Raw genomic sequence first — 25,564 nt, 5'->3', positions numbered from 1 at the left:
TTAAAAGAAATTCTATATAAGCCAACACCTGTGGTGAACCTGGCCCCCTTCTTGCAATTTTTCCCACTTGAATCAGAAAATTTGGGGGTGGGGCCCAGCCGTCTGAGTTTCCACAAGCCTTCCGGGGACACTGCTGCCTACTGGAGTTTGAGAACCCTGCTTCTGCTCATACTCTCCCACCACGATATTATTATTATTATTATTATTATTATTATTATCAGCCTCATTTTATAGACAAGCAAACTGAAGCCGTGAAAGTTTGTGTTTTATTCAAGAAAGAGGCAAGTGGCCACGTAAACTCATGTCAGCTATTTATATCCAAGATGGAAGGCTTGGGTGTGCTTACCTGGATTATAAAGGAAGAAGACGGGGAGAAGGAGGAAGGGAGGGCAAAGCCCTCTCAGGGACATGGCAGGTGCATGGCCCACCTTCCACCACCCTCTGTGTCATCCCTGCAGCGAATTCACGGTGGCCTGTCCTCGGAGCTGGGCCCCCTGAACTCCTGAAGTATCAAAGGGCCACTCACTCCATTACTCTCACTTTCGTATTTACTAAGGCAAGAGAAGTCGACACATTTCTCAAACATTTCGCACACCCAAAAAATATGTTCCTGTAACGGATGGCGACAGATCTTTAGGACAGGTCCCGCAAGGGACCTTGACTCAAAACAGTCTCCTTGTTTGGAAAACACACATACCATCTCTCCTCCTCCCCCGAATTTCCTAAATACCCTTCGTGGGACGGGGCAGGGCCCCCTCACTGAGAAAATGGGGCCCAACTGCCGCCCACAAACATTCCCTCAGAACTTCCTCTTCTCGCACACCCCTGCTAGTTAGAAAAAATAAGACAAACTCCCTTTAACACTTTCCCTCAAATATTTGTGGTTAATTAATTCACTGTTAATCAGTTGAGAAGGGTTCTTTGGTACTTTGTAAATAGAGAGCAGCCCCGGCCTCAGCAAATGTTATTCTTAAGTGGGAGGCTGCCGGCCGGGAAGGGCCACCTTGCAGCAGCCCTGTCGCCCGGACCAGGCCAGGCTGCCCACTTTCCAGGCTGGACCCCGTGTCGGCCTCCGCCCGCAGCGGGGCCTCCAGGTGGGACCGGGGGCCCCCCTCTCTCATGGTCACACCAGGCGCTCAGTTTGCGTGGAAGGCTGAGGGGTTTCCAGTGAGTCACCGCGAGCAGCTGGTGACCGAGGGACGGTGTAAGCACGAGCTCTGGTTTTCTCTGCACTATATTTAGAATGGCACAGAAAATCCCATCCTTTGGTGTTTCCACCTGTTCAGACGTCCCGGAAGCTCCTCCACTAAGTCCACCCACACCTCCCCCTTGCTGGGCCCTGCCCTGGGTCCCGTCTCCTGGCAGCTCCCGGAGTCTCCTGGTGGCCCTCCCTGCTTCCAGCAGCCAGCCTGTCACTCCCCACTTCAATTCCCTCATGAGCTCCAAACGTCCAAAGGGATTCATACCAGAGCCCCGAGCTTCGTAGGCTAGGGGCTTTTGCTCCTGTACCCCCTGCCCCCCTGGTAACTGCTTCTAAACTTTGGGATCCAGCGGAATCCTTAGGCTCAGATTTCTACCTAAATAAAACATAAGCACGTGATACTGTGTGTCCACTCTTTGCGCGTATGGTTTCCTCCACCTGGAACCATGGTTCTTAACCTTGGCTGCACATTAGAACCACCTGGGGTGATTCCAAAAGCCTCACTGCCCCCAGACACATCAAAGACCTCAGAAATTCAAGTCTCTGTGGAGAGAGGGCCCAGGTGTCGGTATTTTCCAGGACTCCCCAGTGACTGTCAATGGACAGTCGAAGTGAGAACCTCTCCACACCCTTTCTTCTCCTGGGGGGCTTCTCCATCCGACAAGACCCAGCCACCCTGCCAGCGCTCCAGGCATCGGGGAGCCCGTGTACCTCTGAGGCACCGTGCTCTCCTCGGCACACTGGACTTACAGGCTTCCTCTGTTCCAGTCTCCATCCACATCACTTTCCGGCCTCACTGGGTGGTGGTCCCTGCCCCCAGCCTTGGCCACCAGTCTCAGAGTTCCAGTGGCCACTCCGCTCGGTCCTCTCCACAGGGATGAGACCCAAGAGTACCCCGCTGCTGTGGATACTTTCATGTGGATGTCCTACTATGGGATGTCTAAAACATGTGTGGGGTGATGAATTTTGGATCAGAAACTCCTTCCTTCGTTCAGCAGACACTGGTGAGGTCTCCCCTCTGCCTCAGTCCTGGGCTCCACACAGCAGATGAGCAGTCGGTGGGGGAGAGCAAGGGACTAACACGACACGGTAAGACGGTCTCCTCCAGAGGACGGAGCTACCACTCGGGATGCTGAACGCTATTACGCAGAGGAGCACCTAACAGGGGATGCCTACTTTTTCTGGGGTCACAGGTCACTCTACCATTAGGACATCAGTTACCGTGTCCATGAGTTTGTGCTTGTAGAGCAACTGACCCAGGGCTAATGCACGGTTAGGAACGTTAACCACTGCCGACTGATGATGCTAACAAAGACCTCTGCATCAAAACCTTACGAAACAACGGGATGGATAAGATAGACAGGGGATGCTGTTAGACCCAGAAGACACACAAAGTAGAAACGGTTGGGAAATGCTCTTTCTGGGCCAGCCTGGAACTGTGCTGTGGAAGAGGAGACGGCTACTGGCAAGGTCCTTTCTCCACTTCCTTCTTACTGAGCCCTGTTCTGTTTGTACCAGCGGATACGTAGCGAACACATGAGACTTCCCTGCCTTCCTTGCAGCTAGCGGTGGCCGTGTGATGCAGCGCTTGCAGATGAGACCCAGCTGGAATGTGCCAGGAGCTTTCCTGGTATGAGCCCAGCCCCTTCCTCTGTGTTGCGGCCCACGTCTCCTTCCTGCTTGGAACGTGAGGTTGGAGCTGGTACCCACAGGCACAAAAGCCACAAGCTAAGAACAGCTGAGCAAAACTGCAGAGGGAGCCCTGGGCAGTGGTGGCACAGTGGTGTCCACATGGCGGGGGAGAAAAAGATACGTGTCTTGTTCAGGTATGACGGTCAGGCCTCTGTTGCGTGACTGGTAGGAGTGTTTTCGTGCAATGAGAATGGGCCCCCTTGGCTACAGAGCCTCAGAACCCTCACCTCTAAAACAGTCAAAATATCAGTCATTAAGAGGGAGTAGAACAGGGGCGCCTGGGTGGCTCAGTCGGTTAAGCGTCCAACTTCGGCTCAGGTCATGGTCTCATGGTTCGTGGGTTCAAGCCCCGCATTGGGCTCTGTGCTGATGGCTCAGAGTCTGGAGCCTGCTTCGGATTCTGTGTCTCCCCCTCTCTCTACCCCTCCCCCGCTCATGTTCTGTCTGTCTCTCTCTCAAAAATAAATAAACGTTAAAAAACTTAAAAAACAAAAAAGAAGGAGTAGAACGTACGAAAAGTGCCTAGCGCAGAGCTTGATGCACAGCTGGTCCTGCTCAGAGCCTTGGAGGCCCCAAGGTGGGGACACAGCTCACCAGCTGGTCTGCATGGTGGCTGGAGGGGGTTTCGGGGTGGGCAGAGTGAAGGGGAAGAAGTTTCCACCCTCTGCTGGGCCCTCCACATGCATTGTCTCCCAACAACCCTTGGTGTATTACAGCACTGCCTCACCCATTTGGTGGATGAGAAAACAGAGGCTTGGAATGGTTCAGTAAGGTCTCTGCGATCTTGGAGTCACAGTCTAGTGGGGACAGGGACCCAGGCATTGTTTGCGCCTGAGCCCTCTTGCTGTCTGGGGTGAAGGTTCTAACAGTCTGGGGTGACGATGCACGGGAGTGCAGGATGGCAGTGTGCCTGAACACGTGGGGGCTGCAGCCTCACCCTGGAGAGACCATGAGCCCTTGAACAGTCTTTCTCAGCCCTGCATTTTTAAACCCTTTGTGTACCTCCAGCTGGCCCAGTAAATGCCTGACATTCTCCCCACCTATGCTCCATTTAAATTTAAAAGTTATGTTGGAAGAACGAAGGCTGTATATGTCTCTGCATGTATTCATGCCTGGTATATCATCCGTATCTTGTCATAAAGGAGGCCAGGCTTTAGAACCTACATTCTGGGTTCAAATCCCTCCTCCTCCGCATTTCTCAGCAAGAAGGAATAAAGCACAGATCACTAAGCCCATATCCACTTCTCCAGCCTGCACAAGACCCCGCCATGAAGGCCCATCCACACGGCTTTCTCCTACCAGGGAAGCCACAGTCACTTTCATCTGTAGATGACCACCCAAGTCACACACACATTCAACTGGGTCCGTTTCTTGAATAAAACACCTCCCCTTTGGCACTTGCCGGAGATATTTCCAATGAGTCACTGGAAGAAACCGATAAACCAAGGAACTTAAAACAGGTGAATGTAAACAACCGGTTTTGAACTATATTTAGACACCACGGAGAGCTATGCCTCAATCCCAGATGCTATTCTGGAGACATCGAAAGGTGGGCTATTTCTCGTCTCCTTTTACTCAGAAAAGGAAGCCTTTTTCCAAAGTTCCACAGTCAGGCAAAATAAGTCAGGCACCACAGGTTCTCACTCCCACAGATGTGGCCAAGGGGGAGCTCGTAAGAAGGTAACTTGACTCCAAGACTCACAACAGAGACGTGAGACTCTGGTTGGAGGTGTTCAGTGTTTGCAGGGTATAATTAGTTATTCTTTGCTTTCAGAATGTCCCTCTGTTGTTCAGTTTGAAGATGGAGATGATGGTTGCGACAGATTTTAACAGAGACAAAGACAACGGGAAGAAAGGCATTCCTAACTTGGGCCTTCACACACTGTGGAAAGTGCCAAAGTTAATAATGACACCGTCCCCATCGTGAAAATCGGGTTAGTCCTCAAATATCACATCTCAAACAGCCTCACAAATATTACTGGGACCATTTGCAAAGCACCAAAGAACATTACAACCATAATAAGGAAGAATTCAGTCAACAGTCTCAGTTACAAGGACGCTCGCGCATATATGGCTTAAGAAGGGCTCTTGGTAAACCACGTTTGCAGTCTGGTATCCACAAAGTGCCCCAGCAAGCTTCTCAGCGTCTCTCTGTACTGATACGCTCTCCCTCCCTTTTGCAAGGACTCCTGGGCCCTGTCACTGCCCCCCTCTCCCTCTTTTCAGCAATGTCACTTAATTATCTATTTTCAAATCACATAAAATAGAAGCCGCATTGCTGGATCTGGACCGGGATAATGGATTTCTACATCGCAGTTGTGGAGAAATCACCACGTTCAGTCACAGGGAACGCTTCATTTTAAAGACTGTTAGGCAAAGAAAGAGCTAAGCTGGGAGACTTCCGAGCCATGAGGGAAGTCACAAAAACGATGAAGGCGTGCCATATTGAGTTAGGCAATAGACACGGCATTTTGACGGTTATGGTGGATTTTGTTAAGGGCAAAGGATCAAAGAATCGGCCTGGGGACGTGTGTGTGTGCGTGCGTGCGTGTGTGTGTGTGCATATGTGCCTGCATGTGTATTTATATGTGTGTGCACGCATGTGTGCGCACGTGCACGTGTGTTTGGGGTTTTCTTGTGTGTGACTGCGTGTCCTTTGAGACTTTGACTGCTCTCCTGGTTTGAAATGCTTTGTAAACGTCTTGTGGTTAAACTGGGGTTGAACTGTACTTGCACCGACTACATCACAGCCATCGGAAGTCCCTTGGGAGAAGACCAGGGCCCATTTTGTACCGAAAGTGCTTTATAAATGCAAGACAGGATTCCTTGGCCTGGGGCAAGTTCCTATATAAACAGATTCTGACTTTGGTTTCTTTCAGTGGAGATTTCTAATCAGCCTGCATTCAATCCCAGACTCAACAGAAACTGCTGGTCAGACATCTTTTTTTTGTTTACATAATGATTTTTTTTTTTTAACCCAGAAACACTCATGGAGAACATCTCTTCCCAGTGTCACTGCAGGATTCACAAGAGAATAACAGAGGAGGAGAGGTGATAGGAGAGGGGGTTCCCAAACTGTCAGGCACCGGCCGGCAGCGCGGGCCCTGTCCCCCCAGGGGTACTCACCATGGTCGTGGGCGAACACCAGCAGCTCGAGCCCCACCAGCATCTGAGCCAGCTCGTCATAGCGGCCACAGTGCTCCCCGGCTCCATGGGACATAAAGATGAGGGCCCTGCGGGGGTGAGAGGGAGCCCGGTTAGGAAGGTGGTGGACCACTGAGCACAGCTTGAACTTGAGCACAGAGCTTTCGTGACACCAGTGGGCTGGAGATTGAATCTCCAGCTAAATGCATGAGGGAAAGGGCACTGCTCCAAAATGCTAGGCTTCAGGGTGGGGTGTCTGGGTGGCTCAGTGGGTTAAGCATCCAACTTCGGCTCAGGCCATGATCTCAAGGTTCGTGGGTTCAAGCCTTGTGTTGGGCTCTGTGCAGACAGAGCTTGGAGCTTAGAGCTTGGAGCCTGCTTCAGAGTCTGTGTCTCCCTCTCTCTCTGCCCTACCCCACTCATGCTTTCTTTCTCTCAAAGATAAATAAACATTAAAATTTTTTTTTTTTTATTAAAAAAGAATGCTAGGCTTCAGGGCTATATGGAATGGAGCTCAAATTCCGGCTCTCCTGTGAACTCTCCGGCCAAGTACCCATCCCACGATGCTTCACTCCCTCGCCTGTAAAACAGTATCTCCCTTGGCGGAGTAGCAGGGCTCGTGAGGGTCAAGGAGCTACTTTATGCCAACACACCGGGCACAGCGCACGTGGCAGCTTCCTCCAAGCCAGCTGCCCAGGCGACCCAGACCTCAACCAATCAGGACATGGCCTGTCTCGGGGACAGGCAGGTGACTCAAGCCAAGCTGGCTGGGTCCCATCAGAGCGGACCCTACAGCTTTGGCCCAGGTAGGCAGGAGAAGGCACCCTCAACTTCCCGCCAGGTGTGAGCCACAGAGGCTGTGTGCCTCGAGGGGCTCCAGTCGTCCAGCAAAAACAGAGGATGAGTCAACCCAACAGAAGAGAGCCATGTAAAGAAGGGACCCCACGTCCTGATATTGTTGCTTGAGTCCTGAATCCAGCCCGACCTGAAACCAGCATTCTCCCCTATCCCCGCCTTCTGCTATGCTGTTGAGGTAGGTCACTGGGTTTTCTGTACTTGTGAGGAGAAGAACCCTAACTGACATACAGCTCTCCGTGTTTGTGTGTAATAGTTTATTTAAACACCCATCCTTCCACAGGCAGCTGGAATTTGTATTATGGGCGTGCCTTGTATTCTCTTCCCCCCTTATCTGTCTGGCAAACTCCTCCCCTTACTTCAAGACCCAGCCTGAAGGTTCCCCTCGTCTGTGAAAGGTTTTACAGCGCCCAACTGGCTCTGCGAAGTCTCCTCTCTCCTCAGGGATCCTGCAATCCCTCTGTTAACGCAAGGACGGGTGCTGCTTTCTGCCTCCCTCCACCACCAGTTATGACCTTCTCCAGGACATGCAAAGACGTCATGTCTCCCTTGCTTTTAGCATTAGTAGATAGCACACTTTGGGGCTCATGGTGGAGATTCTGCAAACGCTGTTTTGAACGAACGAATGAAGGCTGCGAGGTGTTGAAAGAAACGGCTGTATTTTGCACCTATGATCTGTGCAGGAGAAGCCCCGGGATCTGGAAGCAGAGCTTGGCTGGGCACCCCGTCACCCCGGAAAGCCTTCAGTGTGGCAGGGTGACTCTGGGACCCAAACACTAGCACGACCGTGCTGTGACTCATCCCAGCTTCTCCACTAGCCAGAGTCGGCCTGGCCATGGTGGGGGTTGATGAAAGGGCATTTGGATTCTCAAACAGACAGTTGTCAAGACTCATATTCTTGGCATAAGCCCCATAGGATGCTAGATTCCCCTTCGGGCCAAGAGTGAACGCTGTGAGCAACACCCATCCAATTTCTGCCAAAAGTGAGGGAGGGGGAGGAGCGGTGGAGAGGGAGTGGGGCGGGGAGGAGTAGAGATGGAAGAGGGGGAGAAGGGGGAAGGGGGGAAAACAGCTGCCATCTTCCCGAGCATTTACGGTACGTCAGTTCCTCCGTTAACCCCACACACGAGATTTCTAACCCTTACAGTCGTCTGAGGCTTTGATTTCTTTGTAGCTGAGAATGCAAATCAGAGAAGTTAAATTTATTGCCCAAGTCACACAGCAAATACAGATCACAGCACGTGACTTCCGGCTTTCAGGTCTCCCACTGGTCAGCCACCAGCGGGCTCAGAGCACAAGTCACCCTGTCCCTTGCCTGCCTCCACACTTCTTATGGCCACCTCCCCCACTTACCTCCCTGTCCTCACGAGGGGCCGGCAGTCATTCTTTGGCAGCGCCTGGTGCTTCCCGCCTCGGGACCTGGGGCCTTGCCAGTCCCCTCTCCCGAATGCTCGCCCCCAGATCTCCCCTGGTTGCTCCTCACACAGACATCACCTCGAAGAGGCCTCTTCTCCACCCCACCTGGGGTGGCCTCCCTCCCTTGGGCCTTTCTGACCCCCACTGGCTCCTCACCACACAGCACATTCTGCCATTATTTGCACTGGTTTGTAACTGCACATCACAGTTTGCCCTTGTTTTGCAATTCATTTGCTTTCTTGGTTCCTGGCTCTCTCCTCCACTTCAAGGTCGGCTGAAGAGTCCAGGAGGCGTGTCCACCTTCTTCTGGCGGAACCAGTGCTGTAGCCCAGACCCCGGTGGCACTGAAGAGGGGCAGGCAGATGTATGTTAAGGGAATGAACACCTCACTCAAAAGCCCGTTTCTTTCGACAGCTCCACTCGCCAGGTTGTGCAGGGGCAGAAGTGCACGGGCTTATTTCACCAGGCTACACGTTTTATTCTTTGAACAATGTGCAAAATACCAGCGTTAACCTCATCTGCCTTTGGCATCTGTCCTCTCTGCCCGTTTCCTAAAAATGTAAGAGAAACATTTCACACCATCTCCGTTGCTCCTCGGAACATCTGGCCACCTGCTCTTGATCAGACATTACTCTGGGCGGATTACACCTGTCCAGCTGACGCTTCTGGGGTCGGCTGGGGGGTTTCCCCTCAGCTACTGAGGGGCATGGCCGGAACCTCTAAATAGTCCTCTCCCATCTGCAGAAGGGCTTCCAGAAGGGATGACACAAGCACTTTCACATCCTTTGGGGATGTGGCAGCTGCTGTATTAATTCAGACCACAGTTAATGCAGACGAACAAGCGATCGAGCTGGGTCAGCCACCCCCCGCCCCCACAACTGCAGTCAGGGCCGGCTTGGTGGCAGAGGCCTTCAGGGTTTCCCTTAGCACCCAAAGCAGTGGCATAAGGCACTGTCATTTTGCCTGGGATTGCTTGTTAATAGTCTACCTCTGAGATATGATGTGGAAAAGTACTTGGCCTCTGACTCTACAGAAACTTCTTCTAATCCAGTGGTTCTCAACTTTGCCTACAGCTTGAAGTCACCTGGAGTGCTTTAAAAAATGCGGAGGCTAGGTTCTGCCCCCAGAGAACCTCTGGGTTTAACTGGTCTGGGGCAGGAAAAGCTCCCTGGTGGTTCTGACATGCAGAAGCACCTCCAGTCATCACAGTGCACGGCTTGGGCAACCGTACTGCTCAGCCAGTGGCAAGAATGCAGCTAATGGCCTGGAGGCTTACAGCCACTTTGGAGCCACTTATCTGCCCAGGGAACATGCCGGGTAAACCACATGTTCTATCTGTAGAGATATACAGGCTGTCAGAGTTTGCTGCTGCCTTTCCTTTGGAAACAAAGTGAACTGACCTACTGCAGGGAGCAGAGGCTTCTTCCGTCCTTGTCTGCATGGATGAGGCAGCACCTGCAGGCTTAGCCCCCTCCCCGCCCACCCGCCCACCCCCGCATCCCTGAACCAGACCAGCCATCTCAGCAGACACACGTTTGGACAAGTGGCCTCTTTCTGGTCTTCAGCTGCCCCCGTGGTAAGTGGGGTTCTGCTTAGTTTATGCATTCAGCTCTTGCCTGGGCCCCAGTTCTGATAATTGGGTCTCCCCTCCCCCTCCCCACACCTACTTGTTCCCTGGACCCGAGTCTTTGTTCTGTAGGATCTGTCTGGCAAAGTGAAAATCAAATCACATTACTCCTCTGCCTTAAACCCTTCAGAGACTTCTGGCTGCAAGAGAACAAAGCTATTGCCTCTGTGATGACATCCTCACCTCCCCCCCTCCCCTCTGCCTGTGGCCTCCTTTCCAACGCTCAGACATGCCAACTGGGGTGCGCTGCTAAATGTTTAACAACTGGGGTGGGGGGTCCCGGTTTGCCAGTTTCCACAGTGTAAACGCTCTCTCATGGCTGACTTCAGGTTAACGTGCCGTCACCGAACACAGACTTGAAGGGCACGCAAACCACTAGCAAGCCCACTCCCACCTCAGAGCCTCTGCCCCTGCTGAGGCATCTCCTGGGGACCCCTCCCGATCTGTGCACAATGGCTTGCACTGCCGTGTGGACCTCAGGCCTTCTGTGACCACTGCAGTGGAAAGAGTCCCTTGAGACTTGTGACTGTCCAAAACCACTTGTCCACCACCAGGTTCCCTTCTGCCCCCACCCACCCACCCAGCTGGAATGTGTTCCACGAAGACAGGGGTGTCGTCTACATTGCTCACTGCTGTATCCTCAGCCAGGGAAAATGCTGGTGCGCAGCAGGAGCTTAGTACGGATTTGTTGACAGATCGGAGGACCCCTGTGGTCTGGATCCCTCCGCCCCCTGCAGCCCCCCAAGTCGGAGTTCAGGCCCAGGGGCAGGGGCCTTGGGAAGCCAGGTTTTCCTGGCCTCGGGTTTTCCACTGCTTCGTCCACCTCACCTGTCAGGTCACACCTGCTCCCCTTGTCAGACCTTCCTCCCCCCACACCCCCACATACCTGCTGTACGTGTGGCCACTGTCTGCTCATCTGCTCCCCTGTCACTGGCCCGCCCCCAGGTCCCACCCCTCGCAGCACCCCCACCTTGTCTCCCTGGACACCCCCAGCCACACCCCCAGCCGTGTGCATTTAGGCTTTGTGTCTCTGGGGGAAGGGAAACCCCCAGCCCGAGACTGTCTGATGGAGTGCCCCCTCTCACCGCTGGATGCTGACCTCCACTTGGAACTTCTTGTCTGGGGTTTCACAAGCTGTTGTGATTATATTTCTGCTCTGAACGCAGCCAGCAGTAAGGAACCGAGATGTGGTGAAATAAACACCAAGGCTGCTGGGAGGCTGTCAACAGGACACAATGAAGCCAGGATGACCGGGTTCGAGTTCCGGCGTCACCACGCGTGGCCCCACACAAGCCACCCACTGGCTCCCAGCCCACACTTGCAGGGTGGCAGCAACTTGACTGAGGGCGTCCAGGAGTACTGACTCACAGCTTATCAAGTGCCAGGCGCCGGGGACCCACAGAGGGAGAAACAGCATTGTCCCTGCCCTCACACAGCTCACAGTCCGGCGAGAAAGACAGACAGACGCGCCGCAGAGGATACACCTGCGGGCGTGTACTGTGACAAGTGCCTTGGACACAGAGAGAAGGGACCACAGGGAGCCTTATTTGGACAGGAGGGAGTGACCCGGAAGGGCTCTTTCAGTGTTTAAGCTGAGAACTGATGGCTGAGAAAGAGAGAAGTCAGGGGTGTGGATGGATGGGAGGCATCAAAGGGCGTGGTCCTGCCCAGGGCAACACAGGTGTGCAATGGATCCCAGGCGCAAAAAGAAGGTCTCAGCATCTAGAACCCTGATTGCAGGGCCAGGGGCCTGAGATCAACTCTGAGAAGGGAGGCAGCCAGAGCCTGTAGGGTCCCAGGAGCAAGGAACGGGAGGGGTTTCTCCTTACAGAGGATGGCTCAGAGCAGAGCCGCGAATGGATCTGACTTTTTGAAGCTTCCAGGGCCGCTGTGGAGAACGGAGGGAGAGATGAGGGATGATGTCTGTCAAGGAACCTGCAGGCTGGGCTCTCAGCAGGTGCCGGGCAAAGCGGTTCCCTCGCTCCCCACCCTCCCCTGGCATTCTGCAACCTCCACAGAGAACAGCAGCAGAAAATTAGCAGGGCCATTTATGCAGACAAGGCAATACCCACGGCGGCAGAAATTAGGTTGCAGAAGAGGCTGGCGAAGATCTTTTTCCTGGAACTTCTTTAATGGCTGCAGCCCATTGGGAGACAGTCGTTCCGGGAGAAGGCAATGACTGTCAGAGGGGGAGGCCCAGCCCCAGGAGCAGATGGCCTGCCTGGCATCCAGCCCTGGGAGGTGGGGCAGCTCCCAGTAAAGCATATGCAGCCCTTGAGATGAACAATGCCGCAGAACTTCTCAGAATTTATAAACCGGGGCTGGTGTGACCATGCCCAGGCCCGACAAAGTGGAATGTCCCCTCGATCAAAAAACTGTTTCTCCCTTTATTCCTTTGCTTGTTCATTGTTTCAGTGACTCAACTTTCTAGGTCTCGGTTTGCTCACCTGTCAAATGGGGATACTCCCGACACCTCCAACCCCAGAGAGCAGTGTCACATAAATGACCAAATGTGTCTGGAAGCTTTGGGTCTTCCTGGCACTCTGTAACTGCCTGCCATGAAGCTGTTTCCTCTGCTGGCACAGATGGTCCACCTGCGGTCTAGAGCCCTGGCTTTACACTCCAGTGCTCCCAGAAACTGGCTCCTGGATGGGTGCGGGCCTCAGTTTCTCCACCTGTGTAATGGGGACACGGCACCTCTGCCCTGGGGTTTTGAGATGAAATGAGAGAGTACGTGCAGGTGTGCTGAAGGGCTCTGCAGTCCAAAGGTGAGGCCTCTGCCTTTCCAGCCATCCACTCTGCCTGCTCAGAGGCAGAGTGAGCAGGTGAGGCCTATTCACGGGCCCACACTGTGTAGGGACCCCTGAAAGGTTGGAGGTAGGGGGAAACAGGCCTGCAGCCACCAATGGCTTGAAAGAGAGGGCCCGGTGCTAGAGTAAAAGCATTCACCTCTACGAAGGATGCCCCCATCTGTTACGTACAGGACCGTGGACTTGGCTGGGACCGCTTCCCCTCTAAGGGCACACCTGCAGGGGAGGTCACAACACCTCCCGCACAAGGTTGTCAGGAGGTAGAAATGAACCCACCTAAAGCACTTAGCATAGTCTGGTGCCGAGTAGAAAACATTAGGCTCTTTCCTGCCTGCCCTCTCCAAAGCAACGGCAAGCTTCATTAAAGGAAGAGCTGAATGCCCAACTGAAGACATAGGAAAATTCCGGAAGCCCAGGATTTGTGGGAGGAAACCCGTTTGTCGGGTGAGCACCGTGGACGTTCCTACCACCAGGCAGCAGCTCAGATGGCAAGGTGGGGGCATCCGACCCAGGGAGGGAAGGATGCTAGCCCCACAGACCCTCATGATGCCCTCAAGGGAAGTGGGGGGAGGGCACCTGCTGGCCTGTTCTGGGGGCAGCGCCTGCTGTAAGTTCTCGCTTATCCCCAAGGCATCCCACTCAGGCACCCGGGTGGCTCATTCCATCATCCACATCCACCAAACTCCCTACTGCCAAATTTTCTGACTTTAAAAAAAAATTCACCCGGCACGTTTGTCATCAGGCCTGTGAGTGGGACTGAGAGGCTGAGCTGGACCCCTTTCCTATAACTAAAGCAGAATCCTGACAGGCCCTGCTGGAATCCAAATGTAACTGTTTCCCCTGCTATTCCACAGTGCCAGGATGACTTTGTTCCCCTCCGTCTCTGGCAGGGCTCCCGCAGCACAAATAGTGTGCGGCGGGGACGGGAATAGAACAAAACCCGCGAAGGGGTCTAAAATTTCATAGGGGGAGCTAGAAATAGACCTCTTATTTGTAAAACAGATCAATAACGCCTAGCTCACGGGGTCTTTGTGAGGGTTGATTGAGAGAATTTATGGAAAAGAACCCGGCAGGATGCTTGGTGCACAGTCAGGCATTACATAATAGCCAGTGCTGACAGCTGATATTTACTTTGGCTAGATATGGGCCTAAGTGTGTTATGCGCTAACTCATTTTAACCCTCACAACAACCCCATGAGGCGGGTACGGCTGTTTTCTCCATTTTTCTAATGAGAAAAGTCAGGCCCAGAGAGGCTAAACAGCTTGCCTGAGGTCACACAGCCAGGAGGTTGAGAACTCAGCAGAACCTGAGCATAGCCAGGCTGGCTCTCAAGTGCACATTCTTGACCACTGTGTGATTGCATAACAAGAGGAAGATGCTGCGCAGTCATGTCACAGTGCACGGTCAGGCAGTCCCCAGAGGCTCCTCGCCCTGACCAGCTTATCCCTCTGGCCTCCTGCCCCAGCCTGTCCACCAATCAAAGAAGGACATCTTGTTCTTTAGCTGGCCATCTTTGCCCATGCCCGTGGTCTGGCTCAAGTTCCATTCTTGCTCTCTATGAACTCGGAAACCTTTCCTGGCGCCCCCCACCTCCCCAGGCTGAGTTAGTAGCTCCCTCCTGAGATCCTAATAACACTCTGTTCACATCTCTTTTATCCATCAGCATCTAGTGTGAGTAGACCATGAGTTCTTTGAGGACAAGGACCATGTTTTATTGATTCATCCTGTGTCTTGTCCCTAGAAGCTAGGATGGCCTCTGTTCCATGAATGAATGAATGAATGAATGAATGAATAAGTGAATGAATGAATAAGTGAAGGAAGGGGCTCTGAGAAGGCAGACACAAACGTGGGCTGGGACAGTCAGGGGGGCATTCCTGGAGGCCTACAGACCACTCCTGCAGCCCCTCCAACTATTTTGAAAGCGCCAGATTCCCCCTAGTAAATTCCCTTTCACCTTGCCCTGCTAAGAAGGTTTCTGTTGTCTGCAATGGATATACAGACTTCAATCAAGCGCCCGGGACTGCTCTTGGCCCAAAGGAACAGGAGAATGAAGACAGGTAAGAAGGACCTGAACTGGGCATTCAAGGTGATAGAGGACCCATTAGAGGTACCAGGGTGCCCAGGCAGACTCCGACACTCCAAGGAAGGGGGTGGCCCAGAGGAAGGAGCGGCAGGAGCAAAGCTCAACAGAGTGGGGACAGTAGTCACACTGCAGGGGGCCCCAGATGCAGGAATAGAACTTGATTACATCCTCCAGGGACTTGGAGGCACTGAAGGTTTCTGCGCTAGGATGTGACAAGCCAGAGGGACATACCTAAGGCTGGAAGGCAAATTCAAGATTCAGGAATGCAGTGGGAATTAGATTACTCATCTCTGAAACCCAGCCCCATCCTAGTTATTTATTTTTTTTAAAGGCGGATCTTCCATAGAGGTATTTTCCAAGGAGAAAATGAAATTATAACACTTTTTAAAAGACCACAGAGAAAGTTTCCTTAAGAATTTTTTCATTTAAGGGGCGCCTAGGTGGCTCAGTTGGCTAAGCATCCGACTTCGGCTCAGGTCATGATCTCATGGTTCATGGGTTCGAGCCCCACTCTGTGCTGACAGCTCAGAGCCTGGAGCCTGCTTCAGATTCTGTATCTCCCTCTGTCTCTGCCCCTCCCCTTCTCACGCTCTGTCTCTTTCTCTCTCAACAATAAACTTAAAAAAAAAAGAATTTTTTCACTTAATATACCTTTTGAAACGTTCACAACCCCAAACCCAGAATAGCTCTGTGTCAAGTGTATTTACCTCAAATGCTGCTGAAGCCCCAAATGTCATTTATTTATTTATTTATTTATTTATTTATTTATTTAATTATCATAACACTGAAACAGAAGAGCTTGTCTAAGCAGAGAAGACATTCAGTACAGATCACAGAAAGAAGATAAAGCCAGTCTCCCCCTGATTAGCAACAGCAGTGCTAACGGATATACATGAAGAGGCAGCGTGAGGTGGGCTGGAGCCTGGGAGTCACTCTCTGGACTTGGCTCCTGAGTCTGGCCCTCACTAGCCCCACAGGCCTCAGACAAGGGACTCAGCCTCTCTCAGTCTCAGTCTCCTCATCTGTGAAATGGGCGCCAACAACAGAGCCTACTTCCCAGGGTCCTGAGGATCAGGTCAATAGCCCCGGCCGTCCACGTGAGCTCATGGTATTAACTCACCACGAGTGATCTAATCGGTACTTACTATTCCACGCCATTTTACAAATTAGGGAATAAGCACGGAGGTGTTAAATGGCGATGTGCAAGGGAGGAAAATTTGATTGGAGGACACTCTTTCTTACCCGGGATTTACATTCCGAGGGAAATGGGGTGCTCTTTGTGTTCTTAAGGGGCGATGGGCTATGAATGGCTTGTGTTTGAAGAGGCCTCCACAGAGGACATTAGTAACCCCCCCGCCCCGAAACGGCAAGACTGGCTGGAGATTACCTGCCGGAGATCTGCTTCTATTTTTTCAACCCTGAAATAAATGCACTGAGTCATTCATTCATTCATCAATGACCTGCTAGACCAGCTACGTGTCAATTCATCTAAGGATCCCATGAATAAGACAGTTCCACTGCTTCATGAAGGGAGGTCAGAGTGGGAACAACTCTCACCTCCCCGTGGCCCGCAGCACAGCCTCCCCACTCCACTCCCGACTGAATGCCTCGTTCTCTGGTTCAGTGCCCCTACTCTGCCCCACTTTGGTCTGACAGCCCGTTTCCTGTGTGATATGGGTCTCAAGCCTGCACTCCTCCTGTAAGTGCTCCCTCACGCCCCACTTACCCCTGAGGCCCACTATGGGGGCGAGAACACTGCTACCCGCTCTGATGTGACTCAGGCCCTGGGCCTCCATGCCACCCACTCTTCCCTTCCCCACTGGAAAGCCCTGCCGGGGTCCCCGAAGTACACACTTAGGGTTGGCTGGCTGAGCACCTGGCCTGTCGTCCTCTCCTTTTCGATAAAGCATGCCCTCTCAATACCAAAATGCTCCCAGAGACAGAAGATAGGCAAAAGTGGAGGCCACTCAGCTTTACTCCCACGTTCGCCATGTTCTGAGCTCCACCTCCCATCAGGAGCTTGCTTGTGGACCGTTGAAAAGATCAGAATCCTACAAGAGTCTGTAAGGTCATACTGTGCCCCACCTGCCCCAGGAACTAGAGAGGCACCCCTCCCCCATCTTCCTTTTTTTCTTTTTTTTGTCTATGCACCCTCTTTTAAAGCGCTCTGCGAAGAATCTGCAGCCTCCACAGTAGCCACAGCCCAGCCACAGTTCAAACTTCACATCCTGGCTATTCCATGCAGTGACATTTGGTTATTTTTGTGTTTGTATTGAAACCGCGTGTCGCTTAGCTATCCCGCGAAAGCAGAGAAATTCTTATTTGTGGAGCTGAGCACTTTATATATGTTATGCTGTCAAATGAGCTCCTTGACTATCCCACGCCCAGCCTCCTCCCAGGACCCAGAACCAGGGCATTTCAATACCGGCATGGGCCAAACCCTACCTTTGGTCTTTGAGAAAGTCACTCTTTGCCTCGAGGGCCTTACTTGTAAAGGAAGAAGAATAATCCATGCCGTGCACAGGAGTTTTGAAGTTTAAATGACAATGTTCTCAGAATCTCTAGCATTGCACCTGCCTAAATGCTGGTGCCTTCTTTGAGCCTTCCTTTCCCCCTTACGTGCACGTCAGGGTTATACGAGTCAAGTTGTTTGAGAACACGCAAAGGAGGCTTGCACTTTCAAAGAATGTTCCAGACAGCCATTTAGTTATGTGCCGGGTCCCCTGCTGGTTTTCTGGTCTGTGCATTTGGGTTTTTTATATCTCAGATTCACATCAGGCAGGCACACCTGTGTCAGAAATGGATGGGAACTTAATCCACCCGGGGGTCGTACCTGAAACAGTTTTACTTGGAGCAGTGATGACCATCAGCCTACCAAAGTCTGAAGGCATTCTCCACTCCCTCAGCTGCAAGCCAGATGAAACGGCTCCAACATGCTAAGCACAATGGTTCCCTCAGGGAAACGAAGCAATCAGAGTGGAACCAGGCACGGGGCAGGACAGCAGCCACCTCGGACCCTGGCTGGCGCGGCAGCTCTCACTGCCACGGTCTGGGCTCGGTCTGCAACCCGCCTGTGTCTACAGACAAGGAAAGAAGACCGTGGCTTGGCAGATTTGCACAGACTAGAGGGTTTCAAAAACCCCACTCAGCGGGGTTCCTAATGAGCCAAAGTTACTAAATCATTTCAAAAACAGATAACGTGTGTGTGTCTGTTATAACTATAATTTTATTTTAAAAACTGCAACAAGTGGGTGGGGGGATGGGTGAAAATAGGTGATGGGGATTCAGGAGTATACTTGTGATGAGCACCGGGTGATGTATGGAAATGATGAATCACTATATTGTACACCTGAAACTAATATTACACTGTATGTTGACTACCCGAATTTCAATAAAACTTGAAAAAATTATAACAACATATTTTGAGTGTCTCTGTGCCAGGTGCTAGGCTACGTGCCTCCTCCAACAACCCCCGCCGACTGGAAAAGCTCAGAGTTCTAGACCCCATGGAGTCTTTTCAGATATCCGTTGATTCCTTCTTCGAAAATGTCCATTCTTAGTTTACAGAAGCCAAGTCTTCCTGGATCATGCTGGAAGTCATTAGCAAGTTTCTAAAGTTCTTGTAGCAATACTACCTCCTAAGATGACTGTGTCTGTGACTCCTTCGAAGGATGCCCTTCTTCAGGGCTGCTACGTATTTTGGCTCTCTTGGTGACTTTTCATCTTTTGGCCACATTTTCCAAATGTCAGGATTTGTTCAGCGTTAGAAATTGGGGGGTGATTGTGAAGGTTCTCGCCCAAATATTTCAGTCCAGATGAAGCAAAAGGTTTAGGGTTACTCTAAGTAGCTACTAAGAAATACATTGGGAGGGAATAATTGATATGCCTGGTGAATTCATGAAGTGACAAATGCATGCCACCAAACCTTTCTCTATATATAACATTTTCAAATGCACACACCCACACCCACACACATAATTTATGTATGCTCAGAAAAGGAATGTGGGTCATTCTAAAAAATGGAAAAATACAGATAAGCCTAAAGGAAAATAAAATCCATCCATAACCTCACTACGCAGTGATAACCAGTATGAACATTCTGCTTCCTTTTGGGTTCTTTCTCTCCATATATATTAAACTTTGCTTGTCATTACTGATGGTGTTTCATCATAAATTAACAGCTACGATTTTCAATTGTAATTATAACTTATTGTAATCACACTGCATGTTTCATTTTGGATCCTGCCTTTGATTCCTTAACATCTTTCCATGAACAGCTGCCCCAGGAAGAACATTGCCACTTCCTTCCAAGTCACTCTGAGAGTGAATGGCGGGGGGGTGGGGGGGGGACATCTGAGAAAGCCCCCAGCACAGGGCCCAGCACCTGAGAGGTATCTAAGAAGTGATGAGGTGAAAAACACATAGCACTTGGACCCCTATTCCCTTCCTGAGTCCAGAGCAGACATTACTAATAAATCACAGCTCCCTACTCTTCTGATCCCCAGGCAGCCTGTAAGCCTTCGGCAGTTACCCCACTCTGGACGGCCACATACTATATTCCCCACAGGGCCCTGGTTTTGAGAAGGCTAGTTCTGTGTAGCTTAAACCCCCAATTTCCCCCCTAGGATGATGTCATCACTACTTGGAGCATCCAGCCTCTTGCATTCCATGAATCAGTAGTTGACTCTTTCACATGTAGCTTGGGCCTTCCATGTAGAGCACTGCGGAGCGATGCATCCGGGTTGCCCAAATAAGGGTCTGGCTTTAAAAGTTCTAGTCAGGTGTCCAGCAGACAAGAGACTCCCCTGCGGCACCATAGTGACTGGGCAGAATTTAGTTTAAGGCCGGTCCATCTTGACTCCTGGGCCATAAAAGAACGTTATCAAACAACTCTCAAAATAGCAACATACTGAAGCCATTGGTGCTCCTTGATAAGTATCACAAGATGCCTGGAGTCATCTGGTCTTCTGAGCAGTAAAGCCTTAGCAAAGCCATAAAGCCTTCCCAGTGTAAGGATAATTAAATTCCAAAGTGGGCCTGCCCTGAAGTTATTCAACTAGAAAATTACAAGCCACAGCAACGATGCATTTCCATATAAATGTGCACAAGCAAATCCACCATCAACCAGCTTGAAACAGAGGGGGATAAATAGTTTGATGCATTTTAACACCTGATTTATCATACCACTAACATCTCTCTTTGGGCACTTAGCGCATTCCCCTCCCTGGGCCAGCCAGATACCTGCCTCATCCGGCCTGCTAAGCCCAGAGGTTCTGGAAGGCAATGCCTTCCTCACTCTGCAGAGCCTCATGGGAGCCCGTGAGCAACTGGTGAGTCTGCAGTCAGGGTTGGCAGAGAGAAGCATGTGACATCACTCCGTCACTGGTGCGTCATGGGCTGTGGGCTACATGACCATGTCAACACCGCCCCCCATCCCCACTGTCCTCCTTCTTCTCTGCAGAGGATGTGTCCCAGGACTGCTCTCCACTCAGCCTCTGGGACATTCGTTCCCTGCCAACCTCTCCTTTGCCGGCTCCTCTCACTCCTGTGGGTGTCCTGAGCAGCCCTGGGGGGGGAGCAGAACAAGGCCAAGTCTCCTCCTAGGCCCACAGTCAAGCTTACTTTTTATAGGCAAAGAAAAATGTCCCCCGACGGACAAGAGCACCATCTCTCCTAAACAACATTTCCTCGAGATGTTTTGATGAACAGTCTAGACTTCCTCTGCACACAGCCTATTTTCCGAGCTGGAAGGCCTCAGAAAGCAGAAATCCAGGGCAAAAAGATGGAGACCCAGAACATCCTTTCATTATGGCTACCTGCAACTCCTTATTTAGACACCCAAGGTGTTGTATATTCTGAATATCACTGATATTCTAAAATATTCCAGATGAGGAAAACAACGTAAAATCAAAAACAACACAACATCCTATTGTTTATATTGCCCCGGAGAGCCTTCTCCATGTGTCTCCAACCCTGGTCTCCAGCCTCAACCCAGCCCCTATACCCATTACACCAAGGTCAGTGTTGCCAGGTCAGCAAGGCTGTGTGACTTCTCATTGCGAATCTACACATGCAGGTTAATAATCATAACAAAAATGGACAATGCATGTACAGGACATCACTGGCATTACGGAAGCACACGTATACCTTTTTCTCCCTCCACAAGTCACTGCTTGTCCTGACTCCTGGGATAATCACTGCTTTGCTTTTCTTCACAGTTAAAAAAATTCTTTTAACGTTTATTTATTTTTGAGGGAGAGAGAGACAGAGTGAAAGTGGGGGAGGGGCAGACAGAGAGGGAGACACAGAATCCGAAGCAGGCTCCAGGCTCTGAACTGTCAGCACAGAGCCCGACGCGGGGCTCAAACCCACAAACCGTGAGATCATGACCTGAGCCGAAGTCGGATGCTCAACCCACTCAGCTGCCCAGGCGCCCCTGCTTTTCTTCACAGTTTAACCACTTTTGTATGGAGGGAAACAGTGGTCTGTTTAGTTTGGCCTGTGTTGAACTTGTGTGTGAACAGACTCATCCTGACATTTTTTTCTGGGTCTTGATTGTTTCTTTTATTCCGTATGCCTTGGGAGCTCACCCACACGGATATGTGTAGCTGCAGGGTCATCTTTCACTACTGTACAGGATTCCACCATAAGGATATTTTATAATGCGCTCATCCAGCCTCTTATGGAGGGGCATTTGGATTGTTTCCAGTTTGGGCATGTTACGAGTCACGTTGCCATTCTTGCATGTCTCTGGGCGCTCGTGGGCAAGAGTGTCTCTAGCGTGTCTATCTAGTAATAGTCCCCGGATAAGGCATGAAGATGTTCAGTTCTACCAGGTGATGACAAACTGTTTTCCAGAGAGGTGGGACCAGTTTACATTCTTCCTTACAGGTATGAACATTTCTCTGCTCGCCTCCTCACCACTGCTTGGTGATGTCAGACTTCAGATTTGCCAGTTCAATGGGTGTGAAATGGTATATTGTTGTGGTTTTAATTCCTGTTTGATTACTGATGGGTGTGAGCGCGTCTGGCACATCATGAGCCTTCTGTGCTGAGCTGCCTTGCACCACTGTGACCACATGCATTATGGAGTACCCTCTCCCTCCTCTCTGCCGGTGAGCTCCTGTTCACTCTGCAACACCCAGTTCAGATGGGCCCTTCTGGGTAACAGCATCCTTTCAAGTTCCCTGAGCCGGAATTAGTCACACATCTTGCTGGGTTCCCACAGCGCTGGGCTTAGCTGTGTCACACTCCCTGACCACCCTGGGCTGGAAAACCTGTTTCCTTATTGTTTCTGCCAGTCAATGACAGTCTTCCTAAATTTCCCTTGTGTACATTGTGCAAAACAGCACCTGGCACAGAATGGCTACTTAGGTTATGTTTGCCAATGGATTTCATCAGGTTTAGAGAAAAACTTATTCTTCTAGTACAGGGGAGTTTGGACATAGGGTGAAAGAAAGTTTGGATTTAGATAAAAATACAGGTCTGGATTCCTTACCAAGGTGAATTCCTGGAATGACGTACAAGCAGGTCATCTCTGTGGGCGCCCCCTCCAGCTCTGAGCTCCAAGTCCTGGGTCCCCTCTGGTTCCGAGGGCCCAGTTTGGACTCCTGCCTCTTTCTCACTTCTGTGACCATGCCTGTGGCTCCAGCAGCTGGCCCCCCGGACACCGAGTCCCAAGACCAACTCCCTCAGACTCCTCCCGAGAGCCCCCCTCTCCTCTCTGTTCTCTCCATTCCCTCTGTTACCACCCCCGCCCTTACTGCCCCAGACCTGGATGGTTGCAGCAGCCTCTAGCTTGACACCCTGCCCCCAGCCTCTCCCACTCAAATCTGTGCTGGCACAAACCCCAGCCTTCTATTGTGTTTGCAGCTAAAAGTCATCACTGCTCTGCTCCCACAACCGACTCCTCCATTCAGCCCTCACCTTGCCAGCCCCTCCCGTGACCCCACCCCGCCCCAGCTGCTTCACTCTGCCAAAGTTTCCTGTCCCACCAGGCTCTGCCTTCCAGCCACCGGGGCCCCGGTGAGGGTGAGGTGGTCAGGGTCCCTACAGTGAGCTGAGGCCATGGACCATGTGGCCAAGACGGGAAGCACCTGGGAGTCATCTGGGGCAGATCCACAGGAGGCAGGAGCAGTTCCGAAGCAGGACCGCAGATAACAAGGGTCAGGACGAAAGAGCACCCCAACCCCCACAAGGAAGCAAGGACTGGGAGGGACGGGCAGAGCCACCTGCCCAGCTTCCTGGGGTCTGTGGCCTCCGTGTTCTCCCAGTGCATTCTCAGGACCTCATGAAGCATGCAGGACAAATTGTCAGAGACCAAGTGCCCCGAAGAAGCCAGAAGGGAAGGCGTGCCTACCTAGGGAGCATCCATTTAACCAAAGACTAATCCATTCCGCCAGGAGATTCTTACGCATAGCTCTTTGACATAAGGAACCATGGCACCAATTTTAAAGATGAGGAGACTGAGGCTCTAAGAAGTGAAGCTGTTTGCTAGCAGAGGAGTCAGAACTAGAACTTGTATGTACCTGACCTTGAACTTGTGCTCTGCCCATTTCACCACTACCCTAGACGTCTGGCTCCTAATTCTGGCTCCACTCCTCGCCAGCCATGTGATTTGGGGGCCATGTAACTTCTCTGAACTTGCCCTGCCTCTCTCGGGGTAGGGAAGAAGATGAGAGAGGTGGTGTGTGTGGACAGCATTTGCCAACTGCCCAGCACTGTAGTTATGCCACCTCAGTCCTTGCTTGGAAAGACACACGTGTGAATAAATGAGAGTGGATGGATGAATGAAATCGTGAGTCGACTCTGCTCCCTTGTGCTTGGTGGCTGATCTCTCCTCTCCTAGCTATGCCACGGGTAGAAACAGTGAATCTGGCTTCTTGGTGGCTCCCATGCTGCTCACCACAGAGCTGCCCCCCGAAGAAAGCCTTAAGAACATTTATTAAGTGAGTAGGTGACCACACGCATGCCTGATGATAATGAACAGAGCTAGCACTTTCCTTGCAACAGACCAGCATTAACGTTGATGAAACAGGATATGTTCTTCATGGCAGGCTGCAAATTGACTGCCCCCAACTCCGTCCTCCCTTCCTTCCAGAGCAATAGAATTTTACCTGGACACACGGCTGCCCAGGTAGAGACCACATTCCCCAGGCTTCCTTGTAGCTCTATGGCCACATCACTGACCTGTGCCCATGGAACATAAGCGGAAGCGACAAAGGCAATTTCCATGACACCCACTTTAAACCCCCTTGCTTGTCTTATGCTCGCTCTCTGTCTCCTTCCCCCAGCCTGGAACACAGAAATGGCGATGACCCAGCTTTGGCCGTGGGGCCACACCCTCAGAGGTGGTAGAAAACAAGGTGGAAGGAACCTGGGCCCCTGAATGACCATGGGGAGTCGACTGACCCTCCAGCTTAGACGACTCACCTGTGGACTGGTAAGGGAGAGGGACATAGACCTTCATCTTGATCTAAGTTTGGAGACCTTTTTTTTTTTTTCACATTGCTCAGCCTATACTCAAATACAGACTCGCTAACAAGGTCCCTCACATGCCCAGCAGCAAGCTGGCCTGGGTTCAGATCCAGACTCCGTTCCTTCCTAACTCTGTGACTTCGAGTGAGTTGCTGAATTCTCTGTTTCCTCGTCTGCGAGGTAGAAAACAACAGGACCCTCAGGGAGAATTAACGGACATTGAAGACACACAACAAAGCCCCGGCTGTTGTCGTTGGCATCACATCAAAATGTTTTCCTACCGGTAGAGCTCCAGCCAGGCCACCCTGTGTCAGTCATCCTGTGCCAGAGGAAATAGCTTTTCTGTTGGTCCCTTGTGTGGTTAGCTGTTATCTTCCTGCCACAACTGATTTTACTGCCCTCACATCCATTTTAATGCAAGCACCCTAAAAAGCATGGTTCTAAGAACTGCAGAGTAAAGTTCAGATGCCTGCAAGGTTCTGGGATATTTCCCAAAGCGCCTATTTTCTTTCAAATACGTGTGTGTGTGTGTGTGTGTGTGTGTGTGTGTGTGTGTGTGTTTTCTTTTCCTAGAAAAGATGAAGCCCCACGAGACTGGAAGGCTGCTATGATTACACCCATAATGCAACATGAAGGAACAGAAGGACTGCCTGGCATCAGCTTGAGGCCCACGCAGCTCTCAGCCCTTCATTTCTTCATTAACAGAATTGTTGAGCACTTTGGGCATGCACTTGTTGAGGCTCTAGGGACACATCTGAATTAAATGAAGTCCCTACCCTTATGGAGATTTCATGCTAGTGCCAGACCCAGAATACTTGGCAAATAAATACATTCTGGGCCGTGTTAAGCACGGTGGAGAAAAACAGTCAGGGTTGGAGGTCAGGGTATTCTGTCCCACCCCCAACAACACAGCATTGCCACCTACAGTACCAATCATACTAGAGACACTAGGTTCAAGGGGTGCCTGGGTGGCTCAGTCAGTTGAGCATCCAACTTCGGATCAGGCCATGATCTCACAGTTCGTGAGTTCGGGCCTCACATCGGGCTCTGTGCTGACTGCTCAGAGTCTGGGGCCTGCTTCGGATTCTGTGTCTCCCTCTCTCTCTGCCCCTCCCCCACTCACACTCTGTCCCGCTCTCTCTCAAAAATAAGTATGCAATAAAAATGTTTTTTGTTTTAATTTAGAGACGCTAGGTTCAAGACTTTGGTGAGACATTTCCCCCAAGATTACGAAATGTCCAACAGGTGCACGAAAAGG

The 25,564-nt window shown here is 51.4% G+C and overlaps 1 protein-coding gene across 7 annotated transcripts in view; it reads right to left on the bottom strand.

Moving 5' to 3' along the window:
* Positions 1–25,564, bottom strand: part of MGLL (monoglyceride lipase) — a 245,416-nt gene that overhangs the window by 67,837 nt on the left and 152,015 nt on the right. For all 7 annotated transcript variants that reach the window (XM_042912516.1, XM_042912481.1, XM_042912492.1 and 4 more), the window contains one exon: positions 6,020–6,126. In XM_042912516.1, the coding sequence (XP_042768450.1) occupies positions 6,020–6,126 (107 nt within the window). The remainder of the gene's footprint in view (positions 1–6,019; positions 6,127–25,564) is intronic.

This window comes from Panthera leo, chromosome A2, assembly GCF_018350215.1.
Source record: "Panthera leo isolate Ple1 chromosome A2, P.leo_Ple1_pat1.1, whole genome shotgun sequence".
In the NCBI taxonomy this organism is placed as follows: Eukaryota; Metazoa; Chordata; class Mammalia; order Carnivora; family Felidae; genus Panthera; species Panthera leo.
The sequence above is the reverse complement of the archived record's forward strand: the minus strand, read 5'-3'. Positions and strand labels throughout refer to the sequence as shown.